Here is a 15,355-nt window from a genome sequence, read left to right as displayed (position 1 = left end):
CTTGCTTGGCAGGCAGGGAGACAGGAGGCCACGGCATCTCCTGCTCTGCCTTACCACCACCACTGTCTGGGCCAGAGGGAAAAGCGTGTGAATGAGCAGGTTGCAGTGGTGAAGAGGAGCAAATCCAGGGGCTCTTGCCAGTGGGTCCATGCTGGGCTGTGAGCCCTCAGCAGATGCCCGACCATGCCTACCCTTAATGCCAGGGCGCTGAATGAGTTGCGCTCCTTCTGGAGTTGCTCAGGTTCCACCCCAGGCCTCACCCCAGCCAGACTTCGTGAAACCCAAAGCCCTACAGACATACCTATGACTTTGGTGTTTTTTAAAATAGCATAGACTCTTCAGGAAATGGTGCTCCCCACACTGTGGACCCCTGAGCCCTTTCAGACATTCCTTTCAACCTCTGTATTCAATGAATGCAGAACGGGCTTGGGGTGGGGACAGCATGTATTTGCATATCTGCAATATGACTATTCACATGTCTGTTGGCACATTGCAGACATGCAAACAAATGCATGTATGGTAGGGGCTGGAAGAAACCTGTCCCACCACCACCTGCTGAACTGACCATATTGACACAACATCCCTTTTCAGATTACATTGTTGGGGGGAGTGGGGAGAGCTGCTCCCCCACCTCCAGGCATTCAGTGTGTAAACTCAATACAAAGGCTGCTGCATCTCTTTTCAGATGTTCATTTATTTATGCATCATTGACACCACTCCATGATAATGTGTGAAGAACCCTCCATGCATCGGTAACCACCTTTTCCACCAGAGTCAAAGTTAAAGCAGATTCAAGGGCAAGAACCCAACACACACATGCTCAAGTCATACTGCCAATAAGTATAGACACTCATAGGGCACAATCTTATGCAGGTTTAGACAGGAAAGAAGTCCTACAACTTCCAGCATGCCCCAGCCAGGGGCATGCTGGGAGCTGTAGGACTTTTTTTCTTGTCTAAACCTGCATAGGATTGCACCCTTAACTAGGAAGCCTTCTGCAGGTTTTTCACAGCAGCAACAGCAGCACAAGATGTAGTTCTATAATCCACAAAACCTTATGCCATAATAGGGTTTTAAGGTGCCACAAAACTTTTTAGTTCTACTTGCAACTCCCAAGAATTTCAGCACTTGATCAGTCGTCTTCTTTAGATACAAGCCAAGCTGTTCAGGCTCTAAAAATAACCCGCAGGCAGTTTCTCTAAACTAGGCCTGCAATGCCACCACCACCAAATGCAAAGGGAAAGAAAGCCATGAAATGGCTAGTGTCTCCAGGGATGGCCGAGGCATTTTGCTGGCGAAGGGCAAGATGGCGCCTCCTCCTATGTATAAAAGCCAACTGGGCTGCCCGATGAATCGGTCTTCAGCTCTGATGATGGGGCAGGGTCCTCCACTGCCCCTGAAGGCAGCAAGCTAACTTAGGAGGTGGCAAAGCAGGCTGTGCAAGGCACACAGGTCTCTCCTCCAACACCTTGCCGCTTCCCAGCATCTGCTGCCTGAGGCAACTGCTTCACTCTGCCTAATGCTGGGGCTGGGCCCGAGTGTCCCTCTGTTTTCCACTTACCAAGGAAGTTGTGCATTTTACATAAGGATGGAGGCAATTTGAGTAGCAGCTGGAAGTTGTGCTTTCAAAAATGGGGACCATCATTGCTTTGTTTGTTTCTGTGGCCAAGAGTGCCTTTGCCCCTCCCTGGAAAAACGTGCTCTGCGTGGGGCTGCCTTTCAAGAGTGCTTGGAAGCTGCTTTATGTCAACTGCACTGGCTTTTGTTCTCTTTCCAGGCCCAAATCTAGGTGCCAGGGCCTACCTATAAAGCCCTAAATGGCTTAGGGCTAAGCTATCTGAGAGACCACCTCATCCCACATGCACCTGCCAGTAGACGGAGATAAATCTCTGAGGCCCAATGGTATGGCCCACCACCAAAAGTGGCCCAACTGGTGGAAACACAAGACAGGGCCTTTTCTGTGGCAGCACCCTGATTGGGGAGTTCCATCCTACAGTGCAGGGAGGGAACAGGATGGCTAACCCCATCCCTGATGGCATTTAGGTGGGCCATGAAAACATTCTTATTCCACCTAGCTTTTAAGGGTTTTTAATATTGAAATGTTAAATGTTTAGCTCTGCTCCTTTGATTTTAAAGTTTTAGATTTAATTTTTCTGGTTGAACTGTTTTGGGAGCCCTTGCTAGGGCTGAAAAAGATAACATAAAATGCTTTAATAAATCAGTAGTGCCCATGATGCCACTCCTCTATTGAACAGACTGGTAGTTTAAAGTTGCAAGCACCATAAAAGGAGTGTTGTGCAGTTCCCCTTCTCCAGCACTCTGATACGTACATGCATACATATGTAAAAATTAAGCAGGGAGCAATAAGAACACACACATAAAACAGTTTCTGAACAGGCACAAGTTCCTGGAACTGGATCAGCAGCATAGCACAGGAATAGGCTGCAAGGTTGGCATTTTTTATGCTGCAAGGCTTTTAAGGGCACCACACTTTGCAAACACACCTTTTACATCTTTCCAGGGAGGGGGTGATAGCAGAGAAATGGCAGGAGGCGCCTGTTCCTCTCTTCTGAACTGTACCTGTCCAAAGGAGCTTTTGAAACGAAACCAAAAGACCACCAGCCTACAGTTATGCGTGTGTGTGGGCAACCTGCATTTGGCCCTATATCTGCCACTGCCAGTACTTTCCTTGTCTTGTGTGCCTTGCATTGTCCTTTGCATATTCCCTTGGTCAACCACAGTAGAAAAAAAGGTTGGTAAGTTTGATACAGAAATAAATGGTTCTCCTTCTGTAAATAGGTAAGAGAAAAGTGTATATATTGTTATCAGCTAGAAAGGCCCCAAGATGAGTGACTTCGATGAGTGACTTTAGCTTCAGTGCCAAAGTCGCTCTGCACAAGCCAGGGCTGGTTTGCACCCACCCGCCTGGCTGCAGGTGAGGCGGCAGCAGACCCCACTGGCCTGTGGCAAGGGTCTCCCCAATGTAGCTCTGAGCGGGGAGCAGCCAGCGCAACAGGCCCTTCCGGTGATGGGGACCGCAGGGTGGTTTAGAACTCCCACCGCCCTTTTGGCCTGACAACTGCTACGTTGCCCCACAAGTCAATGTGGATTTGCACGCACGCACACACTAGAAGTAGCCTGGGCTACACAACACACACATTTATATAGGTAATTATAACAGCTACAGCTGGCAAGCATCACCTTAAAAGAGGCATTCCCCTTTTTGCTCCTGCCTAGAAGAGAAGTGAGCTGACGGCTGCCGTGACACTTGTCTGCAACATCTAAACACAAAGGATGGGCAAGCTACAGGTTGAGCGGGAAAGAGAGAGCCGAGGTGGAGGCTCTGAAGCATCTGAAGGTGCAGCCTGTCTCCCTAGAGATCTGGTGGTGGAGCGGTGAACTCTGGGCATCTGTCAGAATGTTTAATGTCATACCTCCACCTATGCTCAACCTGCAAATTAGTAAATAAATGCAAATATTACAGAAAGCCTCCAATAACCTGGACTAAGTGTTGCACCCTTGAAACTTCTCACCACTCAGCAAATTGGGGTACATGTAACAAGACAGAAGTGCACCCCCAACCCCCTCGTAATGCTGGGGCCAGATGCTGAGGCATCTGGATTCAATCACATACAAGAGTCATTGCAACCCTGCGAGGGATTCTGACCGGGGCAGAAAAATGTCTTGCATTGGCCTTGCCATGCCTTGATAAAAAGGTCAGCTTCACCTTCCTGCCCAGTGTGCCACGGGCACCCCAGGGCTGTCTGTCTTGGCCCACTCCATGCCTGTGGCAGCTGCACGGTGGGTAGGCTTGTGCCAAGCCACAAGGCTCAGAGCAGACTGAAGCAGTGAGGACCTCCAGGAGGCAGCCACGTGGAATCCTGCCACTTTCCAAAGCAGATTGTCCCGTCTCCTGCTCACGACACCAAGGGGCCACATGCCTCACCAGGCTTTCAAAGGCTGCCAGGCCACATCCACCACCCACGAGGACACTGCGGCTACCCTTCGAGGGCCCACGGCCATGGACAGAGCACACAAGCAAGGCCCCCGGTGACACCAAGCGAACATTTTATTGAAGGACCAACTCCATGACAAGGCAGTGAGGAGGGAGGACCCTGAACCAGGGTTTGTACAGGCCGTCACTGCTCCGCTTGGCTGAAGTTACAGATAAATATCGCTACACAGACGGACAGCAGTGAGCGCTAGTCGGTCAGCTAGTACTGGGTGGAGACAGGCAGGGCTGGGAAGCAACGGAGGTCGCCAGGCACAGCGGGGCATGGGGGAGAATGAAGAGGAGAGCTGCGGCAGGGAGTGGGGGTTGCCAGGGGAGGCCAGCAAGAAGAAGAGGGGCCACAGCCAGGCCAGCGTAGCCTCCGGATGTGCTCTTGATGCGGCAACAGAGAAAAACATGCAGGGCTCCCTGTGCCGCCACTGCACACGCTGATCTCAGAGTGTGAACTGGCCCACAGCTGTATGCCTGCCACGTGCCCACAGCAGCCTTCGCCTCTCCTCCGCCAGTAGGTGCAAGGCTGGATTCTGAAGGAGGAGGCCCCTCTCGCCATGGCAGGAGCCAGGCCTTGCTCTGACCCCGGGCGGATGAGTCCTCCACAGGACTGGAGGAACTGGTCCCCCAACTGCCTGCCCCCAGCACGCTGCCCATACACGTGCCCTTTGGGCTCCCAGCCCCCATGCAGCACACAGGCTCCTACCTTGGACACTTTCCCCCAGGCCAACTACTGTGTCTCTGGCAGGGTGAGTATCGCAGAAAGAGATGCAACGCGGGGGCTGAGTCGGAGGTGTTCCTGTGGCACTGCAGGAGATGGAGGTGCGTGCACTCATACGGCCCACCACTCCCTATGGGCAGCCCACCTGGTGACCATGGGCCCAAGGCAATGAGGCCAGCAAGCAGGGAGATGGAAAACACTGCCCTGGTCCAGGAGGAGGGCATGGTGTCCGTGCCCTTCCCCTAGAAGAACGGAATGGAGTTGGGGATGCATGGAAGCTGGTAGGTGTAGGTTTCCTCCCGCCCCCTCCGGCACTCATTTCAAAGGAGGGGACAAGACGCACGTTCACCATCATGTTCCAAGCCTTCCTCCAGCCCATAAAGGGGCGCCATGCAAAGGCCGTGGCTTTCTGGAACAGCGCCAACTCCTCGGCCCGGTCAGCTGTCCCCTTGCCATGCTCCCGCAGCTCCCATGCTCATCCCCCTTCCGTCACCCTCCCCTCCACCACGCTCACTGGCCTCCTGCTGAGGTGCTTCAGTGAGGAAGGACCTTCCCCCAGGGTGCTTCGACTCCTGCTGCTCCTCCAGCCAAACTGGGATGGTGCTGGGGGGGGCGGGGGGAGGAGGAGAAGGAAGAGACAGAAGGGCAGGTTGCAGCCACAGAGCCAGCGCCTGCTCCTGGGCCCCCGGCGGCAGAGGACTGGGTCAAGACGTGGAGGTGCGGGCTGTGCAAGCCTGGCAGAGCACCGGGTCCTGGGGCGCCGGGCCAGAGTCTCTGGGCGGGGTGCGGAAGAGGAGGCGCAGCGGCTCGCTCCCTACTCCAGGTAAATGTCCTCTGTGGGGCAGGCGAACTCCAGGTGCTCCTGGCAGTACTCCTGAAAGGCGCGGCTGCAAGGCAAGGGATGGGCATGGTGAGCAGTGGCGGGGGCGGCCGCTGTCCAGGCACGTAACGCTCCGGACAGGCCAGGCAGCCCCCCGAGCTGCGGAGGGCAGAACGACCCCCCTCCTCTGCCCCACTTCACTGAGAGCCCTGGGCTGCCCCTCCTATTGATCGAGCGATCAAGCGATCTATGAATCTACGAATCTGTCTGTCTGTTTCTACACTGCCCAATAGCCAAAGCGCTCTGCCGCCCCATGGTGGCAGAAAGGAGCCGGGGCGGGAGCTCTCATTTGCCAGGCCCCCGAGCTCCCCCTTGCTCGCTCGCTCGCTTGCTGTCCTGTCCGTTCTCCCCAGCCAGCCTTCCACCCCTTCTGCTCCCCCAGCCAGTAACACACACTTTTCCCCCCTGCCCCGAATCCTCCGGCTTTCTTCAGAGGGGAGCAAGAGCTCCCTTTCAGAAGAAAGCACAAACTATGGCGAGAAAAGTGTGCGTTGGCCCCACAGTGTAGCCCACGCACACGGTCACTCTTTGACGCACACCATCACGGTGGAGTTGTAAACGTGGCATCTGGGACCAAAGTGCCAGGAACCGGCCCACACAGAAGGGGCGCATGCTGGCAGGTTTAAATCTCGCTCGCTCGCTCGTTGGCGCGCCAACCAGCAACGGACAGAGTGTTTTTGTTGCTTTTACAGCACTGCGTGGGTTAGTATAATTTGTATGTCCTGTGCCCCCCTGTAACCCGCTCCGATTAAGGGCGGTTCAGACACATAGCAGAGCAATCGAGAGGGCGGCAGCAGGAGGAAGGGGCACTGGAGCCTCCGGTGCTCCGCCACCCTTGGGGAGGCCCACGCGTCTCACACCCAGAAGGCAGCGCTGCCAAACAGGCGGACTAGTCCACATCTCGGGGGGGCGTTCAAGGAGCACCACACAGCAGAGGAACAGCGCGAGCCCGACCCTGCATCAACGAGCACAGCCAGCTTCTCGAGCACACACTTCCGCAGGGTGTGCCGTCGCAACGCTGCCCTGTGGGCCTTGGAAAGCCCATGAATGGGTGCAGCCGGCCTCTCTGGCCGCCCATCTGCACTCGAGCTGGCAGCAAACCATTTCTCGCCACGGCAGGACAGGTACAGAGCAGCCTGCCCAGACCAAGCGCCCTCCAGAGGCTTTGGACTACAACTCCCACCAGCCAATGCCAGCACACCCAGTGGTCAGGGATAATGGGGGTTGCAGTCCTGATCCACAGGTGGGCATTTGGGAAAGGCTGGTCCAAAGACTCCATATCGGCAACCAAATTACCCTGGACTCAGCTCTCTCGCCTCAGTGGCAGCTTGGTGGTCTATCAACCTGCCACAGATCAGTGCTCATGTGGCAAAAATGGTCATCTGTGTGGAACTTAAACTATCAACTCAACCAAGTAGCTACACAGTCATAAGTTGCCACAAGGTAAATGGTCATCACCTGGTGGTATGGCTGAGATGACAGCAAAGTACCTGGATGATTCCATTTGCCACATGCATGGCACGGTCCGTGGTGTTGGTGGCGATGGTAAGCAGGCTGCGAGGTTAGCAGCACATCTGCCATCCTCAGGCTGATCCGTGGGGGCTGTCCTGGCACCACAGACTCCGCTACAGGGGCTCCCCCAAGCCACCCCCCCCACTCACCCAACACACTCCGCAACATGCCGCATGGACTCCTGGGACACAAAGACGTGGCAGGCAAAGCGACTCAGCACAGGGTGTTTGGTGATGAAACCAAAATAGCTGCAAGGGAAGATGGTCAACACTGAGCTGGTAACAAAAAAAATGACTTTCCGGGGGAAGGAACTCTCAGACCATCCAGCCGTGGGGCCCACCTCAGCCCGATCCGTCTGAACAGAGACCTAGGCAGAGGCGACCTCATGCACACACTACGGTTTTAGATGTACATGCAAAAATGTAAGGTGCAAATGTGAAAAATGGGTGCTGCAAACCCAAAGGTGGATCATATAGACATCCTTGCCCATGAGCCAGGAGGGGCTCAGAGGAACGAACGGCAACTATTTGCTCACACGGCAGGCGGTCAAAGGGGCATCACTGTGGGAGGCAAACCTTCCTTCGTCCCTGATGCCCCCACCCCACTGGCAATCAAGCACACTCCTACCTGCACATCCCCACCCTGGGGTCTGCCTCTTGATCTACTATGGTGCAGAAGGTGTTGGAAGATGATGTCCATGTATATTCAGAATGTGCACCGGGTTTGGCCGAGTCCCAGGTTGAACTGGCCAGCTTCAGAGAGATTTGAGGCTCCCCAAGGTGAGGAAGGCTTCCCTCCGAAGTGGCCAGACCCAAAGCTGGCACTGGGGGGGGAGCGGGCTGCAGAATGGCAGGCAGTCTGCCTGCAAAGAATCCCAACTTTGCTCTCCCTTTCCCATATATGAGAAGCCCCAGGGCGCAGCAAGAGCGCGCAGCTGAGTGGCTGGCAGGCCACCTTTCATCCCCTAGAACTGCTCATCGGAGGGCTCTCCTGTCACCGTGCAAATGGGGAGGGATCTGACCCGGAACACCTTTTGCTCGTGGCTGCTCTCTGCTCCTTTGCTATTTCACTGGGATTGTTCCAGCAGCAGGCTGACACCCCCCTCTGCTCTCAGGCATTTGGCAGCATATGAGAAGGTTTCTAAACTGGGTCCTGAGATTTCATATTGTTGATTGCAAAATTGTTTAGAGGTGTGTGTGTGTGTGTGTGTGTGTGTTGTCTGTTTATATGTTTGTATGTAAATGGTTTTTATATTACATACAATATTGTATTTTAACGTGTTTTATCTTTGTAAACCGTCCAGAAAGTTTTGTCTATTGGCCAGTATAGAAATGTAATAAATGAAATGAAATTCTGTCTCAGCTGAGAGCAGTAATGTGTTGAAGAGCTTTGTGTAAGACGATGGGCAATTTGTGGCCCTCCAGATGTTTTGGCTTACAACTCCAGCCAGCACAGCCAATGGAGAAAACATCTGGAGGGCCACAAGTTGCACACCCCAGGGCAAGAGGAGTCTTTTGTATCTGGCTTCTGAACTTACTCCTTCCTGATTCTTTATGCTTCCAGTTTCAACCAACCCTCTGTATTCCAACTTCCCAGTCCTTTTCCTAAATCCTTCCTTTTCTTTCCCATTCCATTCATTCATCCTGATCTTCCTCTAGAACAGCCTTCCCACATCTGGTGTCCTTCAGATGTGTTGAACTACAACTCCCAGCAGCCCCAACCAGCCAAACTGCTGGGGGTTGTAGTCCAATGCATCTGGATTACACCAGGTTGGGGAAGGCTGCTCTAGAAGCTAGGCTTCGTTTCTTCTTGCTGTTGTTTGTTAGTCTCTCTTAGAACTAGTTATCTAGGAAGAGTCACTCTCCTTCTCCCCAATCCCCCCTGACCCAATTTTGGTCTTAGTTCCATAGGTTTTTATTTTTAATCAAGTTTTGTGTCTCTCCCCACCCCAAAATCAACTTTGATGGCACCTAACAGAAAAGCCCCTGCATCTATCCTTCTGTAATTTGGCAGCTTTCTTCCCAAGGGCCAGTTCCACAATGTCTGCTGTTTTCAAAGCAATTGCCCACAAAATAAATGAAGGAGGTAACAAGAGATTTTATTTTACCACCCAAAACTGTGAATACTCCCCTTGCACAAAATCCCGTGCCTAACTGCCTGAAATTGGGTAGGCTTTATTCCTACAGAAGGAGCAAAAGTGCTAGCAAGCATCATCTATTTCTGTCAGAAAACAAAATAATTACAGGTATATTCCTTTTTTAAGACTTTAAGGCAGCCTGGCAGCAAAGCTCCTGCACCTGTTTCTATGAAATCTGGCAGATTTCATTCCCCCGGAAGAGTCTCCTATGCCTGCAAATTCCATCCAACTCGGTTAAAAAGTAAAAGCATTAGATCTAGTTCTGGATTTCCCATGGTGGTTGCTGGGAGACATGAAGCTTCCTCCCAAATCTCACTTCGCTCAGACCCAGACTGAATTGGGCCTTTTTCAAAGCACTGAATCAGGCTCTGAGCCAAATCTTGTGGTCAATGCACACCCTAATGTATATAAATATTCATCGTTTCATTCATGCCTTCATCCAGCTTCTGCCACATTTTTGGCCAAGGAGCTCTCCCACCCTGGAGGCCTTCAAGGCGAGGCTGGACGGCCCTCTGTCGGGGACGCTCTGACTTGGATTCCTGCATTGAGCAGGGGGCTGGACTCGAGGGCCTTGTGGGCCCCTTCCAGCCCTACCTTTCCATGATTCTATAGGCTCAGACAGCCACATCCAGACAGCTTACAGGACCAAATCTGCTTTGCGCCTGCACTGTAGACCTGTGTCTTGTGCCTTCAGACTATTCTCTGAATGGCGGCTGTGACTGAGACATGCTGGTTCATGTCTGCCAGGATAGTCCAGTGGGCCATTCCTTGGGCCATTTTACTGGGCAGGGCAGAAAGGGTGCGTGTGTGAGTGTGTGTGTGTGTGTGGTGTCTGGCTGGGCCCCCAAATGCAATTGTCGGATGGGGACCTGCCCCCAGAGAAACGTTTTCTGAGGGAAGGAAGGGAGAATAGAGGAAGCAGCTCACCAGCTGTTGCGGGGATGACATCCGCAGAAGGAAATGTTCTTCATCTGGAAGAAATGGCTGCAGCGCTCAAACTAGAAAGAGATGGGAAGGGTTCAGAGAATGTGCCAAGAAGTCATCCCTCCGCTCCCACTGCCCACAAAGTCCTCATCATAAATGGCTCCTTGACACTGCTGACGAGGGCACCGTCATGCCCTCCTTACATTGCCTGACCAGATGTCCCCAGTCCCCTTGGTGTCTAGGTATGACAGCATGGCAGGATCCGCAGGCCATGTCTGCAGGTAGCCCAGGCTGGGGAGTCCGGGTCTCAACAACCTGTTCCTGTGAGGCATGCAGCTACTACAGCTCTTTCTGCCAGCCAGCACCACCCCTATTTATCATGCCTTCAGAGGCTACTGTGCATGGTTTAAAAATGGCCACCAAGAATCTGTGAGCTTGGCAATGCCTACAAAAGCCAGTGCTGCAAAGCCAAGGGGCAGAAGGACAGTAGCAGCCAGAAAAGCAGAGGAATGGAGGCCACTACCAGGTATTTGGCAATGGAGGAAAGAGGGCCTCAGGCTGACCCACCCCTGTGATGGGGGGGCCATGACTGCCAGGGCCAGATGAACTGCATCCTAGAGGAATAAAGGAAATGACAGAAGAACTCTCAGAACCGCTGTCTATTCTCTTTGAGAAATCATGGAGGACGGAGGAAGCGCCAGATGACTGGAGGAGGGCGAATGTTGTCCCTATCTTCAAAAAGGGTAAAAAGGAGGAACCTGGGAACTACAGACCAGTCAGTCTGGCATCAATCCCTGGGACAATTCTGGAGCAGATGATAAAGCAATCCATCTGGAAGCACCTTGAAAACAATGCCGTGATTACTCGAAGCCAACATGGATTTGTCAAAAACAAGTCCTGCCAGAAAAATCTGATCTCATTTTTTGATCAAGTCACCTCCCTTGTAGACCGTGGGAATGCTGTAGACATCATATACCTCGACTTCAGCAAAGCTTTCGACAAAGTGCCCCATGATATCCTGATGAGCAAACTTGCTCGAAGTGGGCTAGATGAAACAACGATCCGGTGGATCCACAGTTGGCTACAGAATCGGACTCAAAGAGCGCTTCTCAATGGGACCTTCTCCAACTGGGGAGAGGTAACGAGTGGGGTACTGCAGGGCTCAGTCCTGGGCCCAGTGCTCTTCAACCTTTTTAGTAATGACTTGGAGGAGGAGGTGCAGGGAATGCTGATCAAATTTGCAGATGACACAAAATGGAGTGGGATAGCTAATACTTTGGAAGACAGAAACAAAATTCAAAGTGATCTGGATAGACTGGAGCGCTGGGCAGAAAACAACAGAATGGCATTTAATAGGGATCAATGCCAAGTTCTGCACCTAGGAAAAAGAAACCAAATGCACAGTTACAAGATGGGGGATACGTGGCTCAACAACACGACAAGCGAGAACGATCTTGGAATTGTTGTAGATCACAAGTTGAAGGTGAGCCAACAATGTGATGTGGCTGCAAAAAAGGCAAATGCTATTTTGGGCTGCATTAATAGAAGCATAGCTTCCAAATCCCGGGAAGTACTAGTTCCCCTCTACTCAGCACTGGTTAGGCCTCATCTGGAGTACTGTGTCCAGTTCTGGGCACCACACTTTAAGAAGGATGCAGACAAACTGGAGAGGGTGCAGAGGAGGGCAACAAAGATGATCAGAGGACTGGAAACAAAGCCCTATGAAGAGAGACTGAAAGACCTGGGCATGTTTAGCCTTGAGAAGAGAAGACTGAGGGGAGATATGATAGCACTCTTCAAGTACTTGAAAGGTTGTCACAGAGAAGAAGGCTAGGATCTCTTCTCGATCATCCCAGAGTGCAGGACATGGAGTAATGGGCTCAAGTTACAGGAAGCCAGATTCCGGCTGAACATCAGGAAAAACCTCCTGACTGTAAGAGCAATACCACAATGGAACCAATGACCTAGGGAGGTGGTGGGCTCTCCCACACTGGAGGCCTTCAAGATGAGGCTGGACAGCCATCTGTCAGGGATGCTCTGACTTGGATTCCTGCATTGATCAGGGGGTTGGACTCGATGGCCTTGTAGGCCCCTTCCAACCCTACTATTCTATGATTCTATGCCCCCACCCTCCATGGAATTGGGCCAGAGCTCACAGATTGGGAGGCAACGGGGTGTGTGACCAGCCTCCTATTCCCACTCTGCCCCAACCCTGCCCCCAAGTTGGGAGCCAGTGGGTGAATCTAGCCCCCTCAGCCAAGTTCTGTGGACCCTGAGACAGAGTCTCCCTCTGTGGGGCTCCCCCTACAGAAGCAAATGTAGGCTTGAGCCCACAGCCACACAAAGTCAAACACCTGTGAACTCACACCAGCCCACATGCAGCTGAGAGTCAAGCCTCCCTTTCCCAGGCTACTAGTCCTGGCAGCTCTGTGCTACCTTCAGTAGCAGAGGCAGTATACCTGTGTACACCAGTTGCTGGGGAACATGGGCGGGGGCTGCTGTTGCACTCCTGCCCTGCTTGTGGGTTCCCCACGGCCGGCCAGCTGGCCGGCCACCGTGTGAACAGAACGCTGGACTGGATGGGCCCTGGGTCTGACCCAGCAGGGCTCTGCCGATGTTCTGATGTTCACAGAACTGGACTCATGGCGAACGTCCGTCCACACAGGCAGAAGTGAACCCCAGGGACCTTCCTGGTCTCCCTGCCGCACCCACACACCCGCCCCTCACCTCTTCATCCCGACTGTACTCGTTCGCGGTCAGGATGAGCTTGATGCCCTGCAGGCTGATCTCCAGGTCGCAGGTGGCCGGGGGCCGCAGGTGTACTGTCAACTTACGGGTGGTAGCAATCTGCAAGGAGAGAGGTGGGGGAGGGGTCAGCAGAATTTGGGGTGGGGCCTCCGAGGAAGCGCGATGTGGACAAGGAGGACACAGCCACACGCAGACTGAGGAGCAGAGCTTCTGTCTGGCCAAGGGCGCTCCTTTCGAAGAGGGAGGGACCGCTCCCTCTGTTCCTCGCCCATCAAGGCCGCGAGAGGAAACTCCCTGCTTGCAGGCAAGGGCCTCTCCCAGAAAGGGCTTCTGGCAGTACTTGCTCGTCAGAGACAAAACCAGCACACGCATCTGTTCTCCCAGGATGCTATGGCAAAATGAAGCCTATATTGTGAGATTGGAGCTAGCTCAAGCACAGCCCCCCAGCCCCACCTCCACAAGCCCTCAGAGCAGTCTGGGGTGGGACAAGCAATCCAAGGAAGTGGTGGAAATGCCCGTCCTTGGAGGTTTCAGCAGAAGGGTGGCTCTGTGTGGAGTGGCTCTGGCATCGGGAGCCAGGTGGAGCGAGCCACAGGCAGAGAACAGAGTCCGGCGGGTTGCTCAGCTCCAAACTCCCTGCGTGGGCATGCCCTCGGCTCCCTCAGCCTCCTAATTGCCCGCAAAGGCCTCTGCCCATTTCAGGAGTGTTCTCAAAATGCCCAAGGGCAGTGGCAGTTGCTGCATGCCACGGGGCACGAGACCAGACTAGCGGCAAAACAAAGATCCCAAGAACGTAGCCTCCCAGATGTGTTCCCCACAGTCACTGGGGAGGCTGTCTAGTGTAATGGCTAGAGTGTTGGCTCACACACACAGGTCTCACCTTCTGCATGGCTGCACACAAGATGCCATTACCCTGGTGGTATGGAACTTCCACGGAGCCCAAGAATTGCACGTTGAAATGCTCAACCCAGCACGGATCCCGCTTCAGGCCTGTAAGGGATCCAGGAGAGTTGCAGCTATGGGAGAACAGCTGTGCCTGTGTCATGCCATTAACCGTGTCCCACCCTCTGGCACCCAGAGGGGGAGGATTTCAAGAAAAGGATATGCAGGGACCCGGCAGGATGGCTCATCTCCGCGTGCTGTGGGACCTGGTCTGGGCACCTTCATTTTTCCATTTCCCACCCCATCCCCCTGCAGCAGCACAGAGGCCTGTGATCCCAGTAGTGGGCTTCTGTGCCAATGTCAGGGAAGGTAGGAAGAATACCACGCCCAAAAGCAAAGCTGGATAATAATTTTAGGTTGTGCATTAGGTTAAAACATTAACTGAAGCCAATTTGTGGGTATTATCTACTGGTTAGAGGGAACAGAGCTCTCAGCACAAAGCCCTTCCCCAGGCCTCACTAATGAGAGGTGCGGCATTACACATCTCTATATATATAATCTGGAAGTATAGTAATGTGTTCCTGTTATGAGTCTATGGTTACGGGTATGTATTCCTGTTGTATCTCTGAATATCGTGAGTACGTCTATGGTGGATTTGCATATTGGCTGAGACAGGGAAGGTGGGGCGAAGTGTGTGTGCTATATAAATGATATGCTTTGCTGACAGAGTTAGTGCTGGATTAGTCCAGAGATAGGATGGAGGTCTGATGTGAGATGGTTTAGATCAGAGCTAGGACGTGTGAGAGGTGGGATTTTAGGACTGAAAACTGAGAAGCGGGCTGTGGTAATTGTGAAGGGATTGTTTGAGCGTGTGATCTAGGAGCGTGTGATGAAAGGAGACAAAGGAGACCGAGGCAAAGAGGTAAGTGGGCTGCAGGAAGCCCAGGGGGCTGCCCTTTATCCTTCTGAGTGGCTTGACCTCACCAGGTGCTCCTGAGTGCTCCAACTGAATTGGATGTGTGTGGCCTGAGTACTCCCAGCAGCTGAGGGCAGGAAGCTTCAGCCTGTTTCCCGCCTCTCAGCTGAGCACAGCAGAGCAGAGCAGAGAAAGCTGCTCCAGCTGGTCCAGGGACTACAGAAGCAAGCAAGCTCCCAGAGAGCGAGCGACCAGAGTGAGCGAACAGGGGGAGCAAACAGGAGTTGGCCAAGGGAGTTGCAGTGGTAGAAGAGACAAAGGAGGCAAAGGAGACCAAGGCAAAGAGGTAAGTGGGTTGCAGGAAGCCCAGGGGGCTGTCCTTTTTCCTTCTGAGTGGCTGTGAGCTCACCAGGTGGTAGAAGAGACAAAGGGGACAAAGGAGACAGAGGCAAAGAGGTAAGTGGGCCGCAGGAAGCCCAGGGGGCTGTCCTTTTTCCTTCTGAGTGGCTGTGAGCTCACCAGGTGCTCCTGAGAGCTCCAATTGAATTGAAATGTGGCCTGAGTACTCCCAGCAGCTGAGGGCAGGAAGCTTCAGTCTGTTTCCCGCCTCCCAGCAGAGCAGAGCAGAGCAG

The 15,355-nt window shown here is 53.2% G+C and overlaps 1 protein-coding gene across 1 annotated transcript in view; it reads right to left on the bottom strand.

Moving 5' to 3' along the window:
• Positions 1-4,050: 4,050 nt before the first annotated feature.
• MAPK8IP2 (mitogen-activated protein kinase 8 interacting protein 2) overlaps positions 4,051-15,355 on the bottom strand; it is a 48,591-nt gene continuing 37,286 nt past the window's right edge. Inside the window, exons 8-12 of the mRNA XM_084811412.1 lie at positions 13,806-13,915; positions 12,905-13,024; positions 10,181-10,251; positions 7,266-7,364; positions 4,051-5,611 (exon numbers count right to left, since the gene is read on the bottom strand). Of these exons, the coding sequence (XP_084667538.1) occupies positions 5,539-5,611; positions 7,266-7,364; positions 10,181-10,251; positions 12,905-13,024; positions 13,806-13,915 (473 nt within the window). The 3' untranslated portion in view covers positions 4,051-5,538. The remainder of the gene's footprint in view (positions 5,612-7,265; positions 7,365-10,180; positions 10,252-12,904; positions 13,025-13,805; positions 13,916-15,355) is intronic.

This window comes from Heloderma suspectum, chromosome 7, assembly GCF_057233095.1.
Source record: "Heloderma suspectum isolate Gila_16-S chromosome 7, 16-S_ref, whole genome shotgun sequence".
In the NCBI taxonomy this organism is placed as follows: Eukaryota; Metazoa; Chordata; class Lepidosauria; order Squamata; family Helodermatidae; genus Heloderma; species Heloderma suspectum.
The sequence above is the reverse complement of the archived record's forward strand: the minus strand, read 5'-3'. Positions and strand labels throughout refer to the sequence as shown.